General features: G+C 52.9%; 1 protein-coding gene across 6 annotated transcripts in view; it reads left to right on the top strand.

Moving 5' to 3' along the window:
- CSPP1 (centrosome and spindle pole associated protein 1) overlaps positions 1-25598 on the top strand; it is a 1363238-nt gene extending 1337640 nt beyond the window's left edge. For all 6 annotated transcript variants that reach the window (XM_086965839.1, XM_086965840.1, XM_086965843.1 and 3 more), the window contains one exon: positions 21560-25598. In XM_086965839.1, the coding sequence (XP_086821965.1) occupies positions 21560-21786 (227 nt within the window). In that variant the 3' untranslated portion in view covers positions 21787-25598. The remainder of the gene's footprint in view (positions 1-21559) is intronic.
- Positions 25599-25921: the final 323 nt, after the last annotated feature.

Genomic DNA, 25921 nt, shown 5'->3' on the forward strand with positions numbered 1-25921 from the left:
TTGTATCTGAAAGAGACACGTTAGTGATAGATTCGTTACCTTAGAATATCCCCAGGCGTCAGACTGGATCCAGAAAGTTTTGCGTAGCAGTACCCTTGCGCGTCGGTAGGCGTTCTCTGCGGCTCCGCGTCCGTCGTCGGCGCCGTGATGACGTCGTTGGAGTACTTAGACGCCGCCTCCACGTGCTGACGTCAGTTCTTCTTTTTTCCGCGCCAGCCAGCGCAGATCTGGAAAGAGCAGTTACCCAAGTCAATTTTTGACTAACTTTTTGGATCAATTTTTGATCATTTCTCGTAGTCTTACGACGCCGATCGGTGCCTTAGGGATGCCTGTGTTTAAGCACTGTGAGGAGTGCGACCGCACGATGTCGGTCACGGACCCTCACCGCCTCTGCCTAACTTGTCTGGGTGTCGACCACGACGACGAGGCCTGCCCCGACTGTCGCGCCCCCTCTCGAGGAAAGCCAGGCGGGATAGGTCCCGCAGGCGGCTCGAACTCCGGCAGTCGGCCCCGCGCCGAGTGAGGTCCCGGTCCCACGGGAGGTCGAGGGACAGGAGCCGTCACAGCTCCGGGGGTCGGCACCACTCCTCCGGGTCCAAGTCGTCAGGTAAGAAGCACAAGAAGTCGAAGAGGCATCATCGCTCTTCTGACTCCCCCCGACGCTCGCGCGATGCGGCCGGTGGTTCGGGTGACACCGCCCACGCAGCTCCTTCGGAGTCGCAGGCGTCTCGTCCCGCCCCACACCCTCCGGTCCCTGGGCAGGACGTGACGCCGGAGGAGATTGAGCGCTTCCTCATGGCCATGAGGTCCCTTTCTCCTCCGTCGGGTTCCGCGGCGCCTTCGGGCCCAGAGGACCCGTCTAGGGGCCCTAGCGGGTCGGGGGCTTCGACCCCGACGCCGTCGCGTGCTCCGGCCTCGACGCCGCCGTGCCTTAGGGCCCGGCGCCTTCGGGCCCCACGATCCCGACACCGCCAGTGCCTTCGGGCCTGGCGCCGCAAGGAACAGCGGCTCCGGCGCCGCCAGCGCCTTCGGGCCCGGCGCTGCGGGACGCCGCTGGGCCTTCCTCGGGCTCTGGATCGTCACCGGTGACCCTTACGACCCCCCCGGCGTCGGTCCGTCAGGTGTCCCCTCCGGCGCCGTCCTTGGGCGGCGCCGCCCCCGATGCCTCCTTTGCTTCGGCTCCGATGTCAGAGCGGCGCTGCTGGGCGCCGCACCCGACGTCGTTTGGAGATTTCCACTTCTTTGAACCGAACCCATTCAATTACAACCCTGAATCTCAGGAGATGGGTGATGAGGAGGATTGGGAGGGGTCTGAGGACCCTCTGACCAAGGAGTGTCAGTCTCATGAAGACTGGGCAGGAGACCTTTGGCAGGCCAGTGGCCTGGACACCTCTCCAGACACTAGGTTTGTCTCCCCTCCTACCCTGGCTTTGGAGGAGGGGGCTACCTATGGTGTGGTGTTGACGACGGCTGCCAAGGCCTTGGGCCTTGAGCTCCCCGTCGCGGCCGTGAGGACTAACCTCCTCACAGATGTCCTTAAACCGCAGTCATGCTCGGCTAAGCCTCTGCTGCCCTTTAATGAGGCCTTGACCGACGTTCTTTTGGGCACTTGGTCCAGGCCCGCTACGGGTTCGCCCGTAGATAGGAACGTGGCCAGACGCCGGCTCCGGGCGACCCATGTTTCCTGTCCTCCCACCCCACCCCCGAGAGTCTGGTCATCCAGGCCTCTAATTCCCAGACCGCATTCCCGACGGCTCCGCCGTACAGGGAATCCAAGAGGTATGAGAATTATGGTAAAAAGATATTCTCCTCCCTTAGTTTGGGACTGCGGTCTTCCAACACCGCATTCCTCTTGGGCCGCTACACCCATTCTCTGTGGGAGACGGTGGCGGAGGTGCTGCCAGAGTGCCCGTTCGAGGTACGGGCCAAACTCGGCCAAGCCCTTGTGGAGGGCCTAGATGCAGCCAAGTATTCGATTAGGTGTGGGCTGGATACCACCGACTCGCTAGGCAGAGCGATGGCTACGACGGTGGCGGTGAGATGCCACGCCTGGCTGAGATCCGCCAATTTTTCGGCAGATGTCCAGAACACTCTGATGGACATGCTGTTCGATGGCCGTCGCCTTTTTGGCGACAAGGCAGACCACGCGCTTGAGCGCTTTAAGGACTCCAGGGCTACGGCCAAGTCCTTGGGCCTCTCGGCCCCGCGCCAGCAAACGGGTGCCTTTCGCTCCTTTCGTGGCCAAGGAAGGGGCGTCCCCACACGTGCCGCTAGCCACTCGCCGCAGACTATCATCCAGCGCGGCGGCGGCCGTGGAAACCGCCGTGGAGGCTGTCGGGGAAACCGGCGAGGTCAGTCCACACCTTCCCCCGCAGCATCCGCCTCTTAACCCTCCTAGTCTGTGCTTTTCGGCCCATGTGACGCCAGTGGGAGGCAGGGTTCGCCATCACCACTCTCACTGGCGCACTGTCACTTCGGACAGGTGGGTGCTGCAGATCGTCCAGAGGGGCTACTCTCTCCCCTTCGAGACGACTCCTCAAGCCATGCCACCGCAACACCACCGCGTGTCGGGGATCACTTGCGGCTCCTGCAGGAGGAAGTTTCGGCCCTCTTGGCCAAGGGGGCCATCGAGCGCGTTCCTGGGCCAGAAGTAGGACGTGGTTGCTACTTCCACTACTTTCTGGTACCCAAGAAGGGCAAAGGGGGCCTACGCCCTATCTTGGATCTGAGGAACGTCAACGGCTTCCTCCGGAAGGAGAAGTTCAAAATGCTGACTCTGGCTCAGGTCTTAGCTGCCCTAGACCTAGGAGACTGGATGGTAGCGTTGGACTTGCACGACGTTATTTCCACATCCCGGTCCTGCCGGCCCATCGGCGTTACCTGCGGTTCGCGGTAGTCCACGAGCACTTTCAGTTTACCGTGCTCCCCTTCGGCCTTACCAGCGCCCCACGGGTGTTCACGAAGGTGATGGCGGTGGTCGCTCATCTGCGCTGGTTGGGGGTCTCAGTCTTCCCCTACCTCGACGACTGTTTGTTGAAGGCGGGCTCGCCCCAGACAGTCGTCAGCCATCTCCAGACTACGGCAGATCTCCTGCACCAGCTGGGGTTCTCAATCAATGTACCGAAGTCACACTTGTGCCCCTCTCAGAAGCTCCTTTTTATCGGAGCGGTTCTCGACTTGGCGCAGTTTCGGGTTTACCCGCCCGAACAGCGGGTTCGGGATATACAGGCTCTGATTCCAATCTTCCGGACTTTATCCCGGGTTTCGGTCAGGTTGACGCTGCAGCTTCTGGGGCTGATGGCCTCCTGCATCCTTCTGGTGCATCACGCCAGGTGGCGGATGCGGGCTCTGCAGTGGGACCTGAAGTTTCAGTGGGCCCAGCATCAGGGCAACCTGTCCGACCATGTCCTGATCTCGGAGGGCACTGCGAGACAGCTGCAGTGGTGGCTCACGGACAGCGATTGGGTCAACGGCAGATCCCTCTCCCTTCCCCAACCGGAGCACGTAGTTGTGACGGACGCGTCCCTCCAGGGCTGGGGAGGCCACATGGGAGAAGCGGAGATCAGAGGCCTCTGGTCTCCGGCGGAGTCCCGGCTCCATATCAACCTTTTGGAGCTGCGGGCGATTAGTCTAGCACTGAAGGCATTCCTCCCGTCTGTCCGAGGGAGTGTAGTGCAGGTGTTCACGGACAACACCTACGCCATGTGGTACTGCAACAAACAAGGCTGGGTGGGGTCGTGGACCCTTTGCCAGGAGGCTCTGCGCCTCTGGCAATGGCTGGAACATCAGGGCGTGACTCTGATGGCTCAACACCTGGCAGGTTCTCTGAACGCCAGGGCGGACGAGCTCAGCCGCCGGTGCATGATGGATCACGAATGGCGTCTGAACTCGGACGTGGCGCAAGGTCTCTTTCTGCAGTGGGGAGAGCCTTGGTTAGATCTATTCGCCACGAAGAGAACGCGCAATGTCATCAGTTCTGCGAGTTGGAATTTCCAAGGCGGCACTCGCTCGGAGACGCTTTTCGTCGCGAGTGGAGTTGCGGTCTGTTGTACGCCTTTCCGCCTATACCACTTCTGCCCAGAGTGCTGAAGAAGATCAAGCGCGACCGGGCACAAGTCATCCTTGTGGCTCCGGACTGGGCACGAAGGTACTGGTATCCCGAGCTACTCAGTATGTCAGTCGATCCCCCGGTTCGTCTGCCTCTTCAGGAGGACCTTCTGTCGCAGCAGCAGGGGACGGTCCTCCACTCGAACCTGTCCAGTCTCCACCTCCATGCTTGGAGATTGAGCGGCGACAGTTGAGGCCATTTGACTTGCCTCCTGAAGTCTGTAACATCATTCTGGCAGCCAGGCGTCCCTCCACAAAGTCGGTATACGCCTGCAGGTGGAACAGATTTGTGGCATGGTGCACAGCAAAGGCTGTGGATCCCCTTAATGCCCCTCTTTCTGAGGTTCTCCTCTTCCTTCTTTCTCTTGCCCAGCAGGGCTCTGCTCTGGGCACTATCAAAGGCTATCTTTCAGCTCTTTCAGCCTTTCTGAGGCTGCCTGATCAGCCTTCTTTGTTCAAGTCCCCTATCGTTAATCGATTCCTGAAGGGCATCACACACACGTTCCCTCCTGTTCCCTTCGTGATGCCTCAGTGGGACTTGAACCTGGTTCTTACATTTCTGATGTGCGCTCCCTTTGATCCACTTCACAACTGTCCTCTTCGCCTTCTGTCCTTGAAGACTGCCTTCCTGGTAGCTATCACCGATGCCAGGAGAGTGAGTGAGCTCCTGGCTCTATCTTGTAAGCCTCCTTTCCTTTCAGTCCATCCGGACAAGGTTGTGTTACAGACAAGGCCTGTGAGAAGGTGGCCTGATATGCAGTGCTCACTATTCTAGTGAACACTATGTATCAGTCCAGCAACCCTTACTGATGATTGGTTGTAAGTCAACCTTATAGACCAGCTATCCTAGTAGCGTGGATACGAGCAGTCTAAGGCTAAAGACTCGAGAGGGCGTGTTAAGACAGCTGTTATACCACACATATACCCCTTGAATACCCAGTGGAAGGACACCACACAAGTGTTATGAAAATAAACAAGATATTTATTAAGAATCACAACAGCCCTGTACTCTTTATGAGGACAGGGTACTAAGCACAAACCAAAACTCTTACGAAAATACTTAAGTTAGCACAGTATATACAAATGCCCGAGGGGCACGGAAAACCATATACTCTGAAAGTGGAATGCGAAATTACTAGCAGGTAAGTACAGTACTAATAGCCTTTGGAATCGCTAGGACTTGACTATAGAATCGTTAGATTACTTCTAGGAGACCCAGGGGACTCGGGTGCAGAGTGTGCGCTCTCACGCGTGATGCGGGACAAAGTCTATGGTAGCTAGTAATTGCAAAGTTAGTGTTCTCGGGCGAACCCGACCTGGTAGGAGGAAAACGAAAGTGGATTCTGACCCTTGGGTAGTGAGGCTATGCTGGGGCACCGAAATGCCGAAGTTACCTAGCCCAGGGGCTGCAGCTGCATAGGACTCAAAAGACGTCGGGAATCCTCGTAGACGGACCAGGAGCCTGGAAGAAAGAAGTTGCTGGCAGGCGACCAGTGAAGAAAGTTCGGTGGATCCAAGCCTGGATCGATGGAAGATGACACCTGAAAGCAGAGGGGACCAAGTTCGAGACTACTAGCCAGTAGTCAGTGGGCACCAGGAGGGCACCGGATGGTAGCCACCTCGACAAGGTGAGTGGGTGACGCTGTGATCGCAGATCTCACGGACCAGGAGGCGTTGTCGGCGACCAGGATGGAGGAGCGATCTGTCCCACGATGGATGAAGCTGTCGGCGTCGCTGGACCCAGGATTGGGCAACAAAGCCTTGGCAAATTCAAGCCCACGCGGTGGACTTAAAATGGCGTCTGGAGTGGACCAGGAGGGTCCGGGGTGCCTCTCTTGAAGAAGGAAGCAAGGGCCAGTCTGGAGCAACCAGACCAGCAGCAGTGATGTCGTCGGGCGTCGTGAAGAAGGCCACAAGCCAGCCGGCTAGTAGCCACACAGCGCGGTGAGCACGCAAAAGCAGAAGGGCCCCACGCAGATTGTGGAGATGCTGGAGGGCTGATCTTCGGTGCTGGAGCTGCTCAGGGTTGGGGCTTCTTGGACCCCAAAGCACTCACCAGTGGAAGACTCGGTGGGCTTGTTACAAAGAAGTCGTGCAGTCTTGGCGATCGTCGGTCCCTCGAGGTCTCGTCGCACTCACGGTTCTCAGCTTTGCTGTAGAGGTGAGTAGAGGTCAGAGGTGCCAGGGAAGCCGGGTCTCGTCGAGCTGGGTCGTCGGATTCGTGATGAAGGACTTGCAGCAGACCGCAGTGTTCTTTAGGATGGTGCCTGCGGATGCAGGGTGACTACTCCTTAGCCACAAGGGAGAATCTTGAAGAAGGAAATCTTGAAGTCCTTTCGCAGAAAGTCGTGTCTTGATTCCAAAGATGATCTAATTTGAACAGGGGGCCCGTTCCCATCTTTATACTAAAAAAGGGGGCTGACCCGGTGACTAGGTCCTGCCTATGGGTGGGACTAGGAGGGGGGTGGTTACACCCCTCTGCCATGCCGGACTTTCCCCAGGCCAGGGGCTGGTGTGCCCCTGGAACTGGTTCTGACCGGCCTATGCGTAGTGAGCACCGGGGTGCCACTCAGCAGTCACCTTCCTGAAAAGCCCTGCCTACCCAGGATACACAAAACCATGTCTGGGACGGTGCTAGCACCGCCCCTGACAGGAAACCCTTTGTCCAGGCTCCCCTCGCTGGAAGGACTCCCAGCTGCAGGGGGTCAGACTCGTGTCTGTGGTGGCAGCATCCATTTTGTGGAGCTGAGGCTTCAGTTAACTTTAACCGGGGTTCACAGTTACATACATGTCGTGTCCCTCTAGAAGGGTGGAATGCTAACTCCGTCGCCAGAATTGGCGAGGGGTTAGTATTCCAATTCGTATGACACCTTACTCGACATGTTTTGATAAAGCAATACCAAAGTTAGCATTTAACCGCGAGGATTATAATGCACTTAAGTGTATATGGTATGCGATATCATGGAACAGCTATTAGGACTTGATTCCGCAAGCTGCAGACAGGCTCAGCTCATGCCAGAGCACCATCTCACACGATTCCAAGCACTCTGCCTTCAGGATTGTCAAGGCCTGCCATAGGAGTGACTGATAGGAATCTGTGTGTCCATTTTAGGGTTAGGTATAGGTATACTACACCTACAGCAAAGGGTGATTACACGACTTTGCCCCAGCTGTCATGCAGCCAGTTGTGTCAAATTTAGGAGGCCAGCCAGGGGTGGCATAATACATGCTGCAGCCCCTGGCAGCCCTGGGTACACCTATGCCCTGAGTTACAGGGTCTGATAAGGTGGTCCAGTCCCAATTGGAAATGTACCTAGGGTACATGGAATCCATTTTAAAGAGAGAGCAGTAGGCCTGGGGTCCTGATTGGCAGGATCCCAGGTCGACTAGGTCAAAAACCAGCTAAAACACAGGGCAAAAAGTTGGGGGCAACCATAGTCAGGAGGTACCTTCCTACACAACCCCCCCCCCCCCCCCCCCAAACGAAAGGAGATAAGGCTATCCTTGTCCAGGTAAGCCTCTATTACCTAAGTGGCCATATAAGGAAGGACCAGCTCTGGCTTGGTTTCCCCCTGTGTCATGGTCCACTAGGCAACCCCTCACCCTAAGGGTATCTGAGGGTCTCCACCATAGGGAATCTCTGTCTCTGGTGTGTCTTGGGAAAGAAGAAGGCTGATGCTGGGATGGAGTACTGAAGTGAGGCTCCTCTACCTTTGGGCTCAACTTCCTCCAATCACCATCCATCATGTGTGCCTTTCTTTCTTTAGCTGAGATGCACTGAGCTCTCAGGGTCAGCCTCTGGCTACCTAAAGCTGGAGGCTGAGTCCCTCTGTTTGGCTTACTGGAGGGACAGGTCAGGTCTGGGGTTTTTAGGCGCCATGTTTGGCTGTGCCCAACAGTGTCCAGCTGTGGGAGGTCCCTAACTACTTTTAAGGGGGATCCCTCAGGAGTCTGACTTATTTTCACTTGGCTAGGTTTACCAGCTTCAGTGACCCTAATCTGCTGATTAAGTGCTTCTTTTGGACAGGGGGCCCTTTGGGGTCCACCACTGGCCTCCCTGACCTCCACAGCCCTGGGCTGACTGAGGCAGGGTAGAGAGGTGCAGGTTACCTGCTCCAGACTGGGTCCCACCTGGGAAGGGTCCACTGCCATCAGGGGCTCTGCCAGGCTAGGCCTGACTACCTCTGGGGCAGTTCCTTCAACAGGGGTAGAGTCAGTTCCCTGAGGAGGCTGGCTCTCACCTAGTGTCTGGGAGGGGGAAGACTCTTCTTCCTCCTCAATGCTCTCTGTTTGAGTGGAGTGATCCATTGTTTCAGGCTTCACAACCTCACTATCTGTTTGAGTAGAGGCTGAGACCATTTCAACCTTGCCAACCTTTTCAGGAGGGCACTCAGTTTGTGTTTGGGCTGTGACTGTCACAGCCCTCCTATCCTGTTCTGGAAAGTCTGTCTGAGCCTGGGCAGTGGCTACCACTGCCCTTCCAACCTTTTCAGGGAGGAATGGTGCTTGGACTGGGGCTGTAGCTATTACTGCCCCACTAACCTGTCTGGATAGGCCTATCATTCTGGAGTGAGCTTCTTGCTCCACCTCAGCCCAGGCTGAGAGTTCCAGGTCATTCCCCAGTAAGCAATCTACAGGTAGGTTATCTGTCACTGCCACTCTCATGGGCCCTGTGACATTACCCCAGCTGAGCTTGACTACTGCCATGGGATGCCTTCTCTTCACTCCATGAATGTCTGTCACCTGATAAGTAAAACCAGGGGTCAGTTGAGCAGAGGGGACCAGATGGTCAATCACCATGGTGATGCTGGCCCCTGTGTCTCTGAATGCCTCAACTTTCTGACCATTCACTATGACCTCTTGTCTATACTTTCCCAAAATGTGGGGTCCAGTAGTGAAGTTGGCAAACCCCATGCCAGTCTCACAGACAAGAGTGTGGTCAGGGGACCTGGCTAGGCCATAGTCCTCCTGATTGCCCAAAGTAATGCCCACCACATTCTTGGGGGCACTCCCACCACCTGGGGGATTACCACTAGTGGTAACAGGAGGTTTAGGAGTATTACCTGGGGGTATATTTCCCTTATTGCCATTTTTAGGGCAACTGGCATCACTTTTGTAATGACCCACCTGTTTACAGGTATGGCAATAAGGTTTCTTTTGTTCAGAAGGAGTGTTCTGGGACCCACCACCCTTGTTGGAGTTTTGGGGCCCTTGGGAAGTCTCCTCTGTGGATTTATCCCCACCCTTCTCTTGAGGCTTGGTTGATTCCCTTTTCTGGTCACCACCCTGGTTTTTAGGCCTGACCCTGGTTCTGACCCATTTGTCTGCCCTCTTACCCAATTCCTGTGGAGAGGTCAGATCAGAGTCTACCAGGTGCTGGTGTAATAACTGGTTCTGACAATTATTTAAGATTTGCTCCCTCATAATTAGATTGTACAATCCTTTAAAATCAGTAACCTTACTACCCAGTAGCCAGCCTTCAAAAGCCTTAGTGGCACAATCAACAAAGTCAGTCCAATCTTGAGACTGAGTTTTCTGGGTGTCTCTGAACAGCATCCTGTATTGTTCAGTGGTTAAACCAAACCCATCAACCAGTGTATTTTTCAAGATTTGGTAATTGTTAGCATCCTCAACTCTAGTAGTGAGGAGCTTATCTCTACCTTTACCATCAAAGGAGAGCCACAAGATAGCTGCCCACTGACTTTGGGGAACACCCTGCACAGTGCAGGCCCTCTCCAAAGCAGTTATCCATTTGTGGATGTCATCCCCTTGTTTAAAGGGGGGCACTATCTTACTCAGGTGCTTTGTATCAAAACTCCTTTCCCTATTGCTAGGTTTATTGCTGTAGCCCACATAATTCTTGCTCTCTAGCAAGGGCAAGTCTCTCTTTGGCCAAGGCAAGTTCTTCCCTTTCAATCCTCAGTTTGACTGCCCTTTCTTCAGCTTCATACACTCTCCTCTTAGGGGAAGACATCCCTCTGTGAGAAGGGTTGAGAGAGCCATTGGTTCGAAGGGATCTGTTAGAGACTCTTGATAGAGACCTAACTCGTCCATTCCCAATGTTAAGCTGACCTGAGAGTGGGCCCAGGGGTCCCCTAGTACCAAGCTCATGTCTGCTTAAGTTGGACCTGGTTAGTCTACTGACTTCTACCTGTCCCTTATCTGCCTCATCCCCTGACAACTGATCCTCATCCTCATCCTCAGCATCATCTGCTTCCTGGAGGGGATGGTCAGTGCTATCAAAGGGTCCCTGTAAGGAGGGCAAACTCCCATCTAGATTAGAAGGGTCTGGGTTACCAGCCCTACTGGTATCATAAGCCTCTAAGAGACCAATCAGAAAGGAAGTTGTGGGGTTAGACCCCTGTTTTAGCTTCCTGAGGGTACACACTTATCTCATCTCATGGAAGCTAAGAGCAGCATATTTAGAAGTGACCTGTGGAGGGTCCACTGACACAAGAGGATACTCAGAGTTTCCTCCTTTGTCTGACATGCTGATTCTAGTGTGGTGTAAGTGATGCACCTACCTACACTATGTGTTTGCCTACTGATCCCTTGCTAAGAGTTGCAGCCAAGGTGTGCTAAGCCTTGAGGAGCTGCAACAGCTGGTTCAGTAGAACTCAGAGTATTCTAAGCTAAGTTATATGTACCTAACAGTACTTATGTGATCTTTCAACAAGATATTCTTAGGATACGTGTGGTAAAACAACAGCAAGCTCAAATCCCAACCGCTGCTCACCAATGTGAGAAGGTGGCCTGATATGCAGTGCTCACTATTCTAGTGAACACTATGTATCAGTCCAGCAACCCTTATTGATGATTGGTTGTAAGTCAACCTTATAGACCAGCTATCCTAGTAGCGTGGATACGAGCAGTCTAAGGCTAAAGACTCGAGAGGGCGTGTTAAGCCAGCTGTTATACCACACATATACCCCTTGAATACCCAGTGGAAGGACACCACACAAGTGTTATGAAAATAAACAAGATATTTATTAAGAATCACAATAGCCCTGTACTCTTTATGAGGACAGGGTACTAAGCACAAACCAAAACTCTTACGAAAATACTTAAGTTAGCACAGTATATACAAATGCCCGAGGGGCACGGAAAACCATATACTCTGAAAGTGGAATGCGAAATTACTAGCAGGTAAGTACAGTACTAATAGCCTTTGGAATCGCTAGGACTTGACTATAGAATCGTTAGATTACTTCTAGGAGACCCAGGGGACTCGGGTGCAGAGTGTGCACTCTCACGCGTGATGCGGGACAAAGTCTATGGTAGCTAGTAATTGCAAAGTTAGTGTTCTCGGGCGAACCCGACCTGGTAGGAGGAAAACGAAAGTGGATTCTGACCCTTGGATAGTGAGGCTATGCTGGGGCACCGAAATGCCGAAGTTACCTAGCCCAGGGGCTGCAGCTGCATAGGACTCAAAAGACGTCGGGAATCCTCGTAGACGGACCAGGAGCCTGGAAGAAAGAAGTTGCTGGCAGGCGACCAGTGAAGAACGTTCGGTGGATCCAAGCCTGGATCGATGGAAGATGACACCTGAAAGCAGAGGGGACCAAGTTCGAGACTACTAGCCAGTAGTCAGTGGGCACCAGGAGGGCACCGGATGGTAGCCACCTCGACAAGGTGAGTGGGTGACGCTGTGATCGCAGATCTCACGGACCAGGAGGCGTTGTCGGCGACCAGGATGGAGGAGCGATCTGTCCCACGATGGATGAAGCTGTCGGCGTCGCTGGACCCAGGATTGGGCAACAAAGCCTTGGCAAATTCAAGCCCACGCGGTGGACTTAAAATGGCGTCTGGAGTGGACCAGGAGGGTCCGGGGTGCCTCTCTTGAAGAAGGAAGCAAGGGCCAGTCTGGAGCAACCAGACCAGCAGCAGTGATGTCGTCGGGCGTCGTGAAGAAGGCCACAAACCAGCCAGCTAGTAGCCACACAGCGCGGTGAGCACGCAAAAGCAGAAAGGCCCCACGCAGATCGTGGAGATGCTGGAGGGCTGATCTTCGGCGCTGGAGCTGCTCAGGGTTGGGGCTTCTCGGACCCCAAAGCACTCACCAGTGGAAGACTCGGTGGGCTTGTTACAAAGAAGTCGTGCAGTCTTGGCGATCGTCGGTCCCTCGAGGTCTCGTCGCACTCACGGTTCTCAGCTTTGCTGTAAAGGTGAGTAGAGGTCAGAGGTGCCAGGGAAGCCGGGTCTTGTCGAGCTGGGTCGTCGGATTCGTGATGAAGGACTTGCAGCAGACCGCAGTGTTCTTTAGGATGGTGCCTGCGGATGCAGGGTGACTACTCCTTAGCCACAAGGGAGAATCTTGAAGAAGGAAATCTTGAAGTCCTTTCGCAGAAAGTCGTGTCTTGATTCCAAAGATGATCTAATTTGAACAGGGGGCCCGCTCCCATCTTTATACTAAAAAAGGGGGCTGACCCGGTGACTAGGTCCTGCCTATGGGTGGGACTAGGAGGGGGGTGGTTACACCCCTCTGCCATGCCGGACTTTCCCCAGGCCAGGGGCTGGTGTGCCCCTGGAACTGGTTCTGACCGGCCTATGCGTAGTGAGCACCGGGGTGCCACTCAGCAGTCACCTTCCTGAAAAGCCCTGCCTACCCAGGATACACAAAACCATGTCTGGGACGGTGCTAGCACCGCCCCTGACAGGAAACCCTTTGTCCAGGCTCCCCTCGCTGGAAGGACTCCCAGCTGCAGGGGGTCAGACTCGTGTCTGTGGTGGCAGCATCCATTTTGTGGAGCTGAGGCTTCAGTTAACTTTAACCGGGGTTCACAGTTACATACATGTCGTGTCCCTCTAGAAGGGTGGAATGCTAACCCCGTCACCAGAATTGGCGAGGGGTTAGTATTCCAATTCGTATGACACCTTACTCGACATGTTTTGATAAAGCAATACCAAAGTTAGCATTTAACCGCGAGGATTATAATGCACTTAAGAGTATATGGTATGCGATATCATGGAACAGCTATTAGGACTTGATTCCGCAAGCTGCAGACAGGCTCAGCTCATGCCAGAGCACCATCTCACACGATTCCAAGCACTCTGCCTTCAGGATTGTCAAGGCCTGCCATAGGAGTGACTGATAGGAATCTGTGTGTCCATTTTAGGGTTAGGTATAGATATACTACACCTACAGCAAAGGGTGATTACACGACTTTGCCCCAGCTGTCATGCAGCCAGTTGTGTCAAATTTAGGAGGCCAGCCAGGGGTGGCATAATACATGCTGCAGCCCCTGGCAGCCCTGGGTACACCTATGCCCTGAGTTACAGGGTCTGATAAGGTGGCCCAGTCCCAATTGGAAATGTACCTAGGGTACATGGAATCCATTTTAAAGAGAGAGCAGTAGGCCTGGGGTCCTGATTGGCAGGATGCCAGGTCGACTAGGTCAAAAACCAGCTAAAACACAGGGCAAAAAGTTGGGGGCAACCATAGTCAGGAGGTACCTTCCTACAAGGCCCTCCTTCCTACCCAAGATAGTCACGGCCTTCCACATTGGGCAATCTATCACCTTGCCCACCTTCTTTCCGCCTCCGCACCCCTCGAGAGAGGAAGAGAGGCTCCACCGTCTGGACCCAAAACGTGCGCTCTCATTTTATCTGAAAGAAACACGTTAGTATTAGATTCCTTACCTTAGAATATCCCCAGGCGTCAGTCTGGATCCGGAAACTTTTGCGTAGCAGTACCCCTGCGCGTCGGTAGGCGTCGTCTGCAGGCGTCCCCTGCGGCTCCGCGTCCGTCGTCGGCGTCGTGCGCCGTGATGACGTCGCTGGAGTATATAGACGCCGCCTCCGCGCGCTGACGTCAGTTCTTCTTTTTTCCGCGCCAGTAAGCGCAGATCTGAAGAGCAGTACTCCGGTCTTTTGACCAAGTTTTGAAAACTTCTATATACTTTTTGGTGCCGGTAGGATGCCCGGTTTCAAGAATTGTGACGGTTGTGACCGCACGATGTCGGTCACGGACCATCACCGACTCTGCCTCCGGTGCCTGGGCCCCGACCACGACGTAGACGCCTGCGTCGATTGCCGGGCCCTGACAAATAAGGCTAGGCGGGAGCGGTCCCGCAAGCTGCTCGAGCTCCGGGTGTCGGCCCCGCGTCAAGAGCGGTCCCGGTCCGGCCGGAGGTCCAGGGAGCGTTCGAGGGAGCGGTCGCGGAGCCGTGCTGAGCGCTCCGGAAGTAGTCACCATTCATCTGGTTCCTCAGGTAGGAAGCACAAGAAGTCGGGGCGTCGTCATCGTACCCCCGACTCCCCCCGACGCTCGCGCGACGCGGCCGGGGGTTCGGGTGACCCCACCCCCGCGGCTCCGCGTGAGTCGCCGACGCGGCCTGCTCCATACCCTGCGGTCCCTGGGCAAGGCGCGTCGCCTGAGGAGATCGAGGCATTCCTCATGGCCATGAGGGCTCTGTCTCCTCCGGCGGGTTCCGTGGCGCCTTCGGGCCCGGTGGTCCCGTCCGGGGGCCCTAGCGGTTCAGGTGATCCTGCCTCGACGCCGTCGGGGGCTCCGGCCCCGGATCCGTCGACGGCTCCGATCCCGGCGCCGCAGGGGCCCTCTGGGTCGACGCCGGCTGGTCACCCGGCCTCTCCGGCGCCGATTCCATCGGGGTTACCCCCGACGCCGTCCCCGCACGGCGCCCGTTCTCCTGTGCCGGCTCCGGCGGCGTCGTCACCATGCCCTCCCCGAATCCGGACGCGGAGTCGGACCGGCGTCGCTCGACGCCGATGGGGCCTGTGAAACCCGAGGCGCCGGTCTACATTGTTGACTCCGAATATGGAGATGATGTAGAGTCCGGGGAAGGTTGGGAGGGGTCTGAGGACCCTCTGTCACGTGAGTGTCAGTAGGACGTGGACTGGACAGGTGATTTGGGTGATGCCCGTGGTCTGGACGACTCTCCTAACCCTGGTTTTGTCTCGCCTCCTACCGTGGCACCGGAGGAGGGGGCTGCTTATTCAGTGGTGTTGATAAGGGCTGCCAAGGCCTTACACCTTGAGCTCCCCGTCGCGGCCGTGAGGCCTAACATCCTCACTGAGGTCTTCAAACCGCAGTCATGCCCACAGGAGCCACTGCTGCCGTTTAACGAAGCCTTGTCGGACGTTCTTTTGGGCACGTGGTCCAGGCCCTCTTCAGGTTCGCCTGTTGATAGGAACGTGGCCAGACGCCACCGTCCGTGCCCGGACGACCCCAAGTTCCTGTCCGCCCATCCCACCCCTGAGAGTCTGGTGATCCAGGCCTCGACTTCCCAGACCGCATTCCCGTCGGCCCCGCCCGCCTGGGAATCTAAGAGGTATGACCAGTATGGCAAGACGGTCTTCTCGTCCCTGAGTTTGGGACTGCGGTCTTGCAACGCCGCTTGCCTCTTGGGCCGCTACACCCACTCTGTGTGGGATACGGTCGCGGAACTGCTGCCAGAATGCCCCATGGAGGTGCGGGCGAAGCCCGGCAAGGCTGTGGCTGAGGGCCGAGACGCAGCAAAATATTCCATACGGTGTGGTCTTGATACGGCCGACTCGCTGGGCAGAGCGATGTCCACGACGGTGGTGATTCGTCGCCACGCCTGGCTGAGATCCGCCAACTTTTCGGCAGATGTCCAGAATGCCTTGATGGACATGCCGTTTGATGGCTGTCGCCTGTTTGGTGACAAGGCGGACCACGCGCTGGAGCGCTTCAGGGACTCCAGGGTCACGGCCAAGTCCTTGGGTTTCTCGACCCAGCGCCAGCAAACGGGTTCGTTTCGCTCCTTTCGTGGCCAAGGAAGGGGCATCCCCACACGTGCTGCCAGCCACGCGCCGCAACAATCTTATCAACGCGGTGGCGGCCGTGGAGGCGGTCGGGGTCAACGGCGGGGTCAGGCCACACCTTCCCCCGCAGCATCAGCCTCCAAATCCTCCTAGTCCGTGCTTTCAGGCCCATGTGACGCCAGTGGGTGGCAGGGTTCGCCATCACCACACCCGCTGGCGCGCAATCACATCGGACAGGTGGGTGCTGCAACTCGTCCGAAGGGGCTACTCCCTCTCCTTCGAGACCAATCCTCCAGCTATGCCACCGCAGAACCACCGTGTGTCGGGGGATCACTTGACACTTCTGCAGGAGGATGTTACGGCCCTCTTGGCCAAGGGGGCCATCGAGCGCTTTCCTGGGCCAGAAGTAGGGCGTGGTTGTTATTCCCACTACTTTCTGGTGCCCAAGAAGGACAAAGGGGGCCTACGTCCTATCTTGGATCTACGGAACGTCAACGGCTTCCTCCGGAAGGAGAAGTTCAAGATGTTGACATTAGCTCAGGTCTTGGCTGCTCTAGACCCGCAAGACTGGATGGTAGCGTTGGACTTGCAGGATGCGTATTTTCACATCCCCGTCCCCGTCCTGCCGGCCCACCGGCGTTACCTGCGGTTCACAGTAGGCCAGGAGCACTTTCAGTTTATCGTGCTCCCCTTCGGCCTTACCAGCGCCCCACGGGTGTTCACAAAGGTGATGGCGGTGGTCGCAGCCCATCTGCGCAGGTTAGGGGTTTCAGTCTGCCCCTACCTGGACGACTGGTTGTTGAAGGCGGGCTCGCCCCAGACAGTCGTCCTCCACCTCAGACCTCTTGCACGAGCTGGGGTTCTCCATCAATGTGCCGAAATCACACCTGTGTCCCTCTCAAAAGCTCCTTTTCATCGGAGCGGTTCTCGACTCGGCGCAGTTTCGGGTTTATCCTCCGGAACGGCGGGTCCGGGATATACAGGCTTTGATTCCCATCTTTCAGCCGCTATCCCGGGTTTCGGTCAGGTTGACGCTGCGGCTGCTGGGGCTGATGGCTTCCTGCATCCTTCTGGTGCATCACGCCCGGTGGCGGATGCGGGCTCTGCAGTGGGACCTGAAGTTTCAGTGGGCCCAGCATCAGGGCAACTTGTCCGACCACGTCTTGATCTCGGAGGGCACTGCGAGACAACTGCAGTGGTGGCTTACGGACCGCAATTGGGTCAGAGACAGATCCCTCTCCCTTCCCCAACCGGAGCACGTTGTCGTGACGGACGCGTCCCTCCAGGGCTGGGGAGGCCACTTGGGAGAGGCGGAGATCAGAGGCATCTGGTCTCCGGCGGAGTCCCGGCTCCATATAAACCTGTTGGAGCTACGGGCGATTCGTCTAGCGCTGAAGGCATTCCTCCCCTTTGTCAACGGGAGTGTAGTGCAGGTGTTCACGGACAACACCACCGCCATGTGGTACTGCAACAAACAGGGCGGAGTGGGGTCGTGGACCCTTTGCCAGGAGGCTCTGCGTCTCTGGCAATGGCTGGAACGTCAGGGAGTGACTCTGACGGTTCAACACCTGGCAGGTTCTCTGAACGCCAGGGCGGACGAACTCAGCCGTCGGTGCTCGATGGATCACGAATGGCGTCTGAACTCGGACGTGGCGCAAGGCCTCTTTCTGCAATGGGGAGAGCCTTGGTTAGATCTATTCGCCACAGAAGAGAACGCGCAATGTCATCAGTTCTGCGCGTTGGAGTTTCCAAGACGGCACTCGCACGGCGACGCCTTTCGGCGCGAGTGGAGTTGCGGTCTGTTATACGCCTTTCCGCCTATACCACTTCTGCCCAGAGTGCTGAAGAAGATCAGGCGCGACCGGGCCCAAGTTATCCTTGTGGCTCCGGACTGGGCTCGAAGGTACTGGTATCACGGGCTACTCAGCATATCAGTCTGTCCCCCGATCCGCCTGCCCCTTCCGGAGGACCTTCTGTCGCAGCAGCAGGGGACGGTCCTCCACCCGAACCTGTCCAGTCTCCACCTCCATGCTTGGAGATTGAGCGGCGACAGTTGAGGCCTTTTGACTTGCCTCCTGAAGTCTGTGATGTGATTCTGGCAGCCAGGCGTCCCTCCACAAAGTCGGTATACGCCTGTCGGTGGAACAGATTTGTGGCATGGTGCACAGCAAAGGCTGTGGACCCTCTTTCTGCCCCTCTTTCCGAGGTTCTTCTTTTTCTTCTCTCTCTTGCCCAGCAGGGCTCTGCTCTGGGCACTGTCAAGGGCTACCTTTCTGCCCTTTCGGCCTTTCTGAGGCTGCCTGATCAACCTTCTTTGTTCAAGTCCCCCATTGTAACAAGGTTCTTGAAGGGCATCACACACATGTATCCACCTGTTCCGTTTGTGATGCCTCAGTGGGACTTGAACCTGGTTCTAACATTCTTGATGTGTGCTCCCTTTGAGCCCCTTCATTCCTGTCCTCTCTGTCTCCTGACTTTAAAGACGGCTTTCCTGGTTGCCATCACCTCTGCCAGGAGAGTGAGTGAGCTCCAGGCTCTTTCTGTCAAACCTCCCTTCCTGTCCATTCATCCAGACAAGGTGGTTCTGAGAACTAGACCTTCTTTCCTGCCCAAAGTTGTCTCTGCTTTTCACATCGGGCAGTCCATCACCCTCCCTTCCTTCTTCCCGCCTCCGCATCCTTCAAAGGATGAAGAGCGGCTCCATCGTCTGGACCCAAAACGTGCGCTTTCATTTTATATGGATCGCACACGCCAGTTCCGGGTGGATGACCAACTGTTTGTTGGCTACGTGGGTGCGAAGAAGGGACGGTCGGTCCATAAACGGACCATCTCTCGATGGGTCGTTCTCTGCATCAAAGCATGCTACTCTTTGGCTCGGAAGGAGCCTCCTGTTGGGCTGAGGGCCCATTCCACTCGGGCCACGGCGGCTACTACTGCCCTGGGCCGGGGCGTCCCTTTGCAGGACATTTGCCAGGCGGCTACGTGGGCCTCGCTGCACACCTTTGCGAGGCACTACTGCCTGGACAGTCAAGTCCGGAGGGATGGCTTCTTTGGCCGTTCGGTCCTCCAGGACTTTCTGGTGTAGGATTGTATTGGTTCGCAGACCCACCACCGGGGTTGGTATTGCTGGGGTATCTATTCTAAGGTAAGGAATCTAATACTAACGTGTTTCTTTCAGATGAACAAGTTACTTACCTTCGGTAACGATATATCAGTAAGAAACATTAGTTAGTATTAGATTCCTTACCGACCCACCCATCCTCCCCGTTCTGCGAACTGATACCTAGGGTTAAGGACATCCCTTTCAGGGCCCTAGTTTCAAATGGCACCAGTGTTGGTTCTCACATGGCTCTGCGTGTTCTGGCGCTGAAAAGCTGTGTACAAAGAACTGACGTCAGCGCGCGGAGGCGGCGTCTATATACTCCAGCGACGTCATCACGGCGCACGACGCCGACGACGGACGCGGAGCCGCAGGGGACGCCTGCAGACGACGCCTACCGACGCGCAGGGGTACTGCTACGCAAAACTTTCCGGATCCAGACTGACGCCTGGGGATATTCTAAGGTAAGGAATCTAATACTAACTAATGTTTCTTACAGATATATTGTTACCGAAGGTAAGTAACTTGTTCATTTGAATCGCACACAACAGTTCCGGGTGGATGATCGACTCTTTGTTGGATACTTGGGCACTAAGAAAGGGAAAGCGGTGCACAGGCGGACCATCTCCCGGTGGATCATCTTGTGTATCCAGGCGTGTTACTCCTTGGCTAAGAAGGAACCCCCTGTGGGGCTGAGGGCTCAATCCACTCGAGCCACAGCAACTACAACTGCCTTGGGCCGAGGTGTGCCCTTGCAGGACATTTGCCAGGCGGCTTTGTGGGCCTCGCTGCACACGTTTGCGCGACATTATTGCCTGGACAGTCAAGTCCGGAGGGATGGCTACTTTGGCCGTTCCGTCCTCCAGGACTTTCTGGTGTGATTATTGGTTCGCAGACCCACCACCACGGGGTTGGTATTGCTGGGGTATCTATTCTAAGGTAAGGAATCTATCACGAACGTGTCTCTTTCAGATGCACAAGTTACTACTTGTGTAACGATATATCTGTAAGAGACATTAGTTAGTGATAGATTCCTTACCGACCCACCCATCCTCCCCGTTCCGCGAACCGATATCTAGGGTTACGGTCATCCCCTTTCAGGGCCCTAGTTTCATGGCACCAGTGTTGGTTTTTGGCATGGCTCTGCGCTTCTGGCGCGGAAAAGCGGTGCCTAAGAACTGACGTTAGCACGCAAAGGCGGCCTCTAAGTACTCCGACGACGTCATCACGGCACCGACGACGGACGCGGAGCCGCAGACGACGCCTACCGACACGCAAGGGTACTGCTACGCAAAAGTTTCCGGATCCAGTCTGACGCCTGGGGATATTAAAAGGTAAGGAATCTATCACTAACTAATGTCTCTTACAGATATATCATTACACAAGTAGTAACTTGTGCATTGCGGCGGATGCTGCTGGCTGCAGCACGCGCTGCAAGACAAAAAGGGGTCACTGCACATATCCCTGCACTACGTGGCAGGCAGCATGCGGTGCCTGCAACACGGTGCAGAGATGTGTAGGGGGGCGCCATAGATGCCCACAAGGACCCATGTCTGAGGGCTAGGGGGGAAGGGGACCCCAACCGGCCCCCAAAGTTCCTTATCACCTGCCTTTTTTTTTATGCGCTGTTAACCGCCATGAAAAGACGGGCGAAAAGGTACATTATAATCCCTACGGCAGTGCATGGCAGGCCCAGTCGCCATTGTAGGGATATGATTCCCTCCAAAGCATAAGTGGGTTCAAGGAGCCTGTTGGATACGCGGCGAATGGTCTTCCCGACCTCCAACAACTGCCCGCCATCCTAATGTGGTGGGCGGGAAACTTGCTTTGGATGGCGGTGAGACCACTCCACCAACGGGCTGTAGGTAGCGGTCTCACCGCCATTCTAATCAGCCCCATAAGTCTTTGCAGGCCATCAGCCAATGGAGTCCTAGTCTATTTTTCTTATTTTGTATTTATTGATTTTTCAAACCATTACTGTTATTACGTGTTACACACATCAACAGTTACAGAATAAGCTCCTTGAAGCACAAGCAGATAATATTTCATTGTATTGATGTGCTTCCAGTCTGTGGTCATTACCCAAGTCAAGCTTTTAGGATATGCAGATGTAAAATACATATTATTAGTGGTGTAAAAACATCCTAATATTTAATTTTCATTCAAACTCATTTGCACAGATCATCACGACACATAGTTGCGGAGAGACACATCGTTCAACCAGTGTAGTTTATATAGGGGGGGCTGTTGTCAGATAGGAATCTTGCACATAATGCCTCCAGTCCATTAGCTCATCTACTAGCTTTTCTAGACAGTGCCATTTGCATTTCTTGTGCCTGTATTGCCTTGCTTCATTTGCCCCCACTCTGGGCACTCTCCTCTGGATTGTGGGAATAACACCCTTCTTGGTTACGCACAACCATTGTGGGAAAAATCGCATCCTTCGAATGTGGTTTCCTATCTGCTGTTCGATAGAGAGGGCCCAGTAGTTTGGTAACCCGTGGGCTGGTAAGCAGCGCGTTGAAGCCCTATTACTAAGTCTGTGCAAGTTCTCTAAATACTGAACTTCCTTCACTCTATTTAACTTAGTGTTGACTCTCTTTGCAGCGGATGACGTTTCCTTGGGAGATGGAGATGACATTCTTAAACACTACATGCCCAGTGACGACGCACGGCCCTTGTCTGCTGACACAGTAGCAACTGAGCCCTGGCTGAGACCTGGAACGTCAGATACTCTGAAGCGGTTTATTGCCGGACAGTCGAGTCAGGAGAAGCTTTCATCTGAAACACCGCTGCCCTTTCCCTGGCAAGGCTTGTCTACTGCGCATGGCTGAACGATTGTTTGGACACCACATGTGCCTTTTGCACCTGACCGGAATGTAATCACCCCAGCACTTTTTTACGATATAGACTCCTATCATAAAGAGATGTGTATATATTGTGCTATTTGTATATACTGTATTCAGGTTTTTTTTTTGTGACAAATTAGGAAAGAATATAAATGTATAGTAAAATAAAACAGAAATGTGCATGTTTTTAAACTGTACAATAGCAAACTTTGTCTATTTATTATTTTCATATGGACAGGGCAGTATGTGATAGGTCTGAAAAAAAATAACGGGTGTCTTGTTTTTAGACACATGATTTTGGTCATTGTGAGTATTGCCTTTCATTTGGCTATTTTCGGCCGCTTAAAGTGTCAGATATTTTTGTACAACTCCATACAGTGATGAGGATAAGGGATTCTATATATACACGTGTATTTGGAAAAAAAGTTGTATCAAGTAGTTCTGCAAAATAGAGTTCAACACCAAGTAACAAAGCAAACTATTTTTTCATTTATTTATGAGAAACAATTCAATGGTAAATAGGTGAAGTGCTGGGACAAGGTGTGGCTGAATGTGTAGAGGCAGGTGCATGTCCAGTTCACGCTGTACTCAGTTTATCTTGTCAACTATTTTAAATCAGCTGTTTATTTTTCTATCACAAAGTGATATCCGTTTTTATAATTCTGCCAAAAGAGAAGGGCTGCCATAGTCACCATAAAAGTGCACTTTCCTATTCGGAGCATTTCTAGCATACATTTTACATTACATTTTACCTTCAACCGGATTATTAATCCCTCAAATTATTGATCAGTTTAAATAGCTCCATGGTGCAGTCTTGCTCAGGAATCTGTTGCTCATCCCACAGAGGTTGTCGGAGCTGCTCTGCTGACCCTCTCTGTTAATACAACACACACAGACTTCTACTCTGGAACTTTGCAACTATGTGTAGTGTTACTTGACCATGCTTTCAGCCAAAGCAGATTTTGGTTACAGATGGCGGCTATAAGTGTTTGGTCTGAATCATTCCACTGTAGCTGGGCTGTTTTGCTAGCGAAAGAGCCCCAGATCTCTTCGGGTCGTCACCGTGATATTTTCCGAAGTCCACTATGAGTGAGGGCACTCCAGCCTCGACGCTAGATTAGCTTTTTTGAATCCTTCAGATGTCAGACCTCTTCCCTGCTTCATGAAGAAAGGAAGAACGCAGCCTTATTTGAGAACCAAAGTATGTTTTCTTTGTTGACAAAGATCTTTCTATTATTCTTGAAAAAAGGCATCTTAGAGGACACCAACACCAGTCAAATACTGGAAAAGCTACAGTGCTCTTTCACTACTGTTCAGTTGGAATAGTTTTGCTTGGACATGCTAGCAATTCTTCTTGCAAATGCCCTGACACTCACTGTAGAGTACGGTACAATGTTCTTTTCATCTGGCTCCCATCTGGCTCCCATGTAGAACCAGATGGAATCCATCAGATCCACTTGAGTCTTCATTGCCTGCTTCTAACATGCTATGTACCAACTGAGGTCCCAGTATTGTGATCTTCATGCCCATTAGATAACTTCTAATTAGGCAAATCTCTGAATAGATTTATTCACAATTAAATTGTTTGCAAGGGTGTTCCACTTTTTCAAAATGCCTGGGCTGTTACCTAGCCTCTGCAAGAGACATTTGAAGAAGTATGATTCATTTTCAGCAGGTGCACTATCTTTTTAAACCATGCCTGTTGCTTCTGTTGAGGAACTCGCCAACACCCTTTATTTATGTGTCATTGGAGCCCTTTTTGGTCTAATGGTACAAAATGAGTTTGGTGCCCCTGGCTAGTAAAAATGGGCTTCAAAGTCCAGAGCAATTAGGAAGGACCCTTCGTTTCTGAACACCCACTCTGATCTGGATAGTCTGGCTCTGCAATCCTTCTCTACATTGCGTTCTGAACAGAGAATCATTTACGTTAATTTCTCTGGCTGAGCATGTTTATCCCATTGTGTCTCTGCTTGAAGTGCCTCAAATGTCATGTGCATGCTGGCCTTTTGTTCCTATTGCCTTTAAGAAATAACTAAGAAAGCGAAGTTAAAGCCTCAAAATACACAGGGGATGGTTTGGTGTTAAGCATACCTGTAGGAATTACCTGGATACCATTGCACTCTGAAGGAGTCATCAGAAGACACTTGTTGCTACTGATGCCCATTTTTTAAGGTGTCTTGAAACTTAGGCTTTAAGAATATAGTATTTGATGTGCTTCATCTTTTTGATGTGAAAACTAATGATTTGCTTGAAAATCTCAAGAGTAGTCGGAACACGGTGAACTCCTTGGCCATTTCCACCCTGGTCAAACCTTTGCTGTTCAAGAAGTTAACATTTGCCAGCTAGTCTTTCAGCATTGACCTAGACTTCACCCCTTCGAAGGCGTGCTCGTAACCCCTCCAGAGAATGCTTTACATTTCACTGTAAGCTGTACATTACAGTAGACCTTGAAATGTCCTGTTATAAATACTTACATTGACCCTATCCTGGATGTTTAGATTGCCGAAGGCTAATCGTCCAAGCAGCACGCTATCATCCTTGGCACAGACAAACTTCGAGCGCCTTTGGCCATCCGCTGAAATCTCTTCTCCATTTTGAAGGGAAGAGGATGTGGGAAAAACACAGGCAGGCGAGGTTTCTGCACCAGTTAAAACTCCAACATTACTTGGAGCTGTAGTCTAAACACGCGGATCCCGGGACCTGGATGAGCAAATATGATAGCCGACAAAAAGGTGACATTCACAGTAAGCAGATTTAGTAATGATGGTAAAAAAGAGTTTGAAAGGAGGAGTCTCTGATGTTTTGATCCCATGTCTCTCACCATGAACTGCAGAGTGAAGAGGTTTCTCCTGTGCTTCAGACTCTGCGGCTGAACGGCTCTTTATAGTACCAGTATCCAGCCGGTCCCTGGCCAATAATGCATAACTATAACCAGCAGATGCATGCTAATGGTCTGTGTGAGGGATGTGACAGCTTCTGGATATTCATCGTGAGCCTTCCACCTCCCCTCTGGAACATTGTTCCGCTGGGCTGTGCTTGAGCCTTTTAACTTGGTCAGAAATAAGGTTAGATAGTACAGGTGAGTCCCTGTGTACAAGGAGGACATAAAATCCAGCATTGAGGTGGTGGTGGTAACAGAGTTCCTCCAGCTGCGCCCATTACTTATAGTGGCTTGAAAGGTTTCTGTGTTCTCTGTCCATTTCGGACCTAGTTCATAGATAATGGATGTGGCGTAGATAATTTGTGCATCAGGAAAACTGTTATCCAAGCTAAACAATGACTTTGGTAGCAATCATTTTAAATTCGTTTGTGGCAAAAAAATCATTTTTAGACCCGGAAATGCTTTTCATGTGGAGCAAGTAAAATATTTGTTGATTTAAAATGTTGATTTTGCCTTTTTATTGTGTTGTGCTAAAACTGAGCTATACTTAACGTATTGAACAACATGGTGTTTAATTCCACAACACTGTATCCTGTTTGTGTTCAATCCTTTTTTACTTTTTCTTCGTTCAAAGTTGTGAAAAATATTTTTCGGGACTTTTCTAGCCAAATTCTTTTGAGCATAACACACACCAGAGTGTCAATAATGTACTAGTAGCAGTTGTGTGAACTATGATTATATATTGATTGACCAAATCCACCTATCAGATTGTAATAGTTTTATTCTTGTCATTTGTGCACTGATCAATTATTCTGTCCTACGTAGGCAATGCAAATTTAATGTGTGAATAATATTATTTGTAACTTATTCTTTTGATTTGAAAGTGTTCATGAAATAAATTATATTTTATTAAGAATAGCATGTTTCTGTCATACACTACTGTAATATTTTTCGCTGTGCCACGTGAAGAGAAAGGTGTTTTATTTTGAAGTATAAACATTTGTCAGTATTGCAATATATGCCCAGTCAGTCCTGTGAGAAAGTAGCACTGTCCCCGTGGGGCATGTAGTCCGGGTCGAAAAAGGCAAATGCATCGTGTGTTTTACAGATTAAATAATGCACAACAAAAACGTCCTTTTACCACAGAGACAATATGGCAGCTCTGGGAGCACACCTGAAGATTATGACCCACAGCCTCCCCACTTGGCAACATCACAGGCAAGTAAGTGGTACAGTGGG

The sequence above is a fragment of the Lissotriton vulgaris genome, chromosome 4_1, assembly GCF_964263255.1.
Source record: "Lissotriton vulgaris chromosome 4_1, aLisVul1.2, whole genome shotgun sequence".
Classification (NCBI taxonomy): Eukaryota; Metazoa; Chordata; class Amphibia; order Caudata; family Salamandridae; genus Lissotriton; species Lissotriton vulgaris.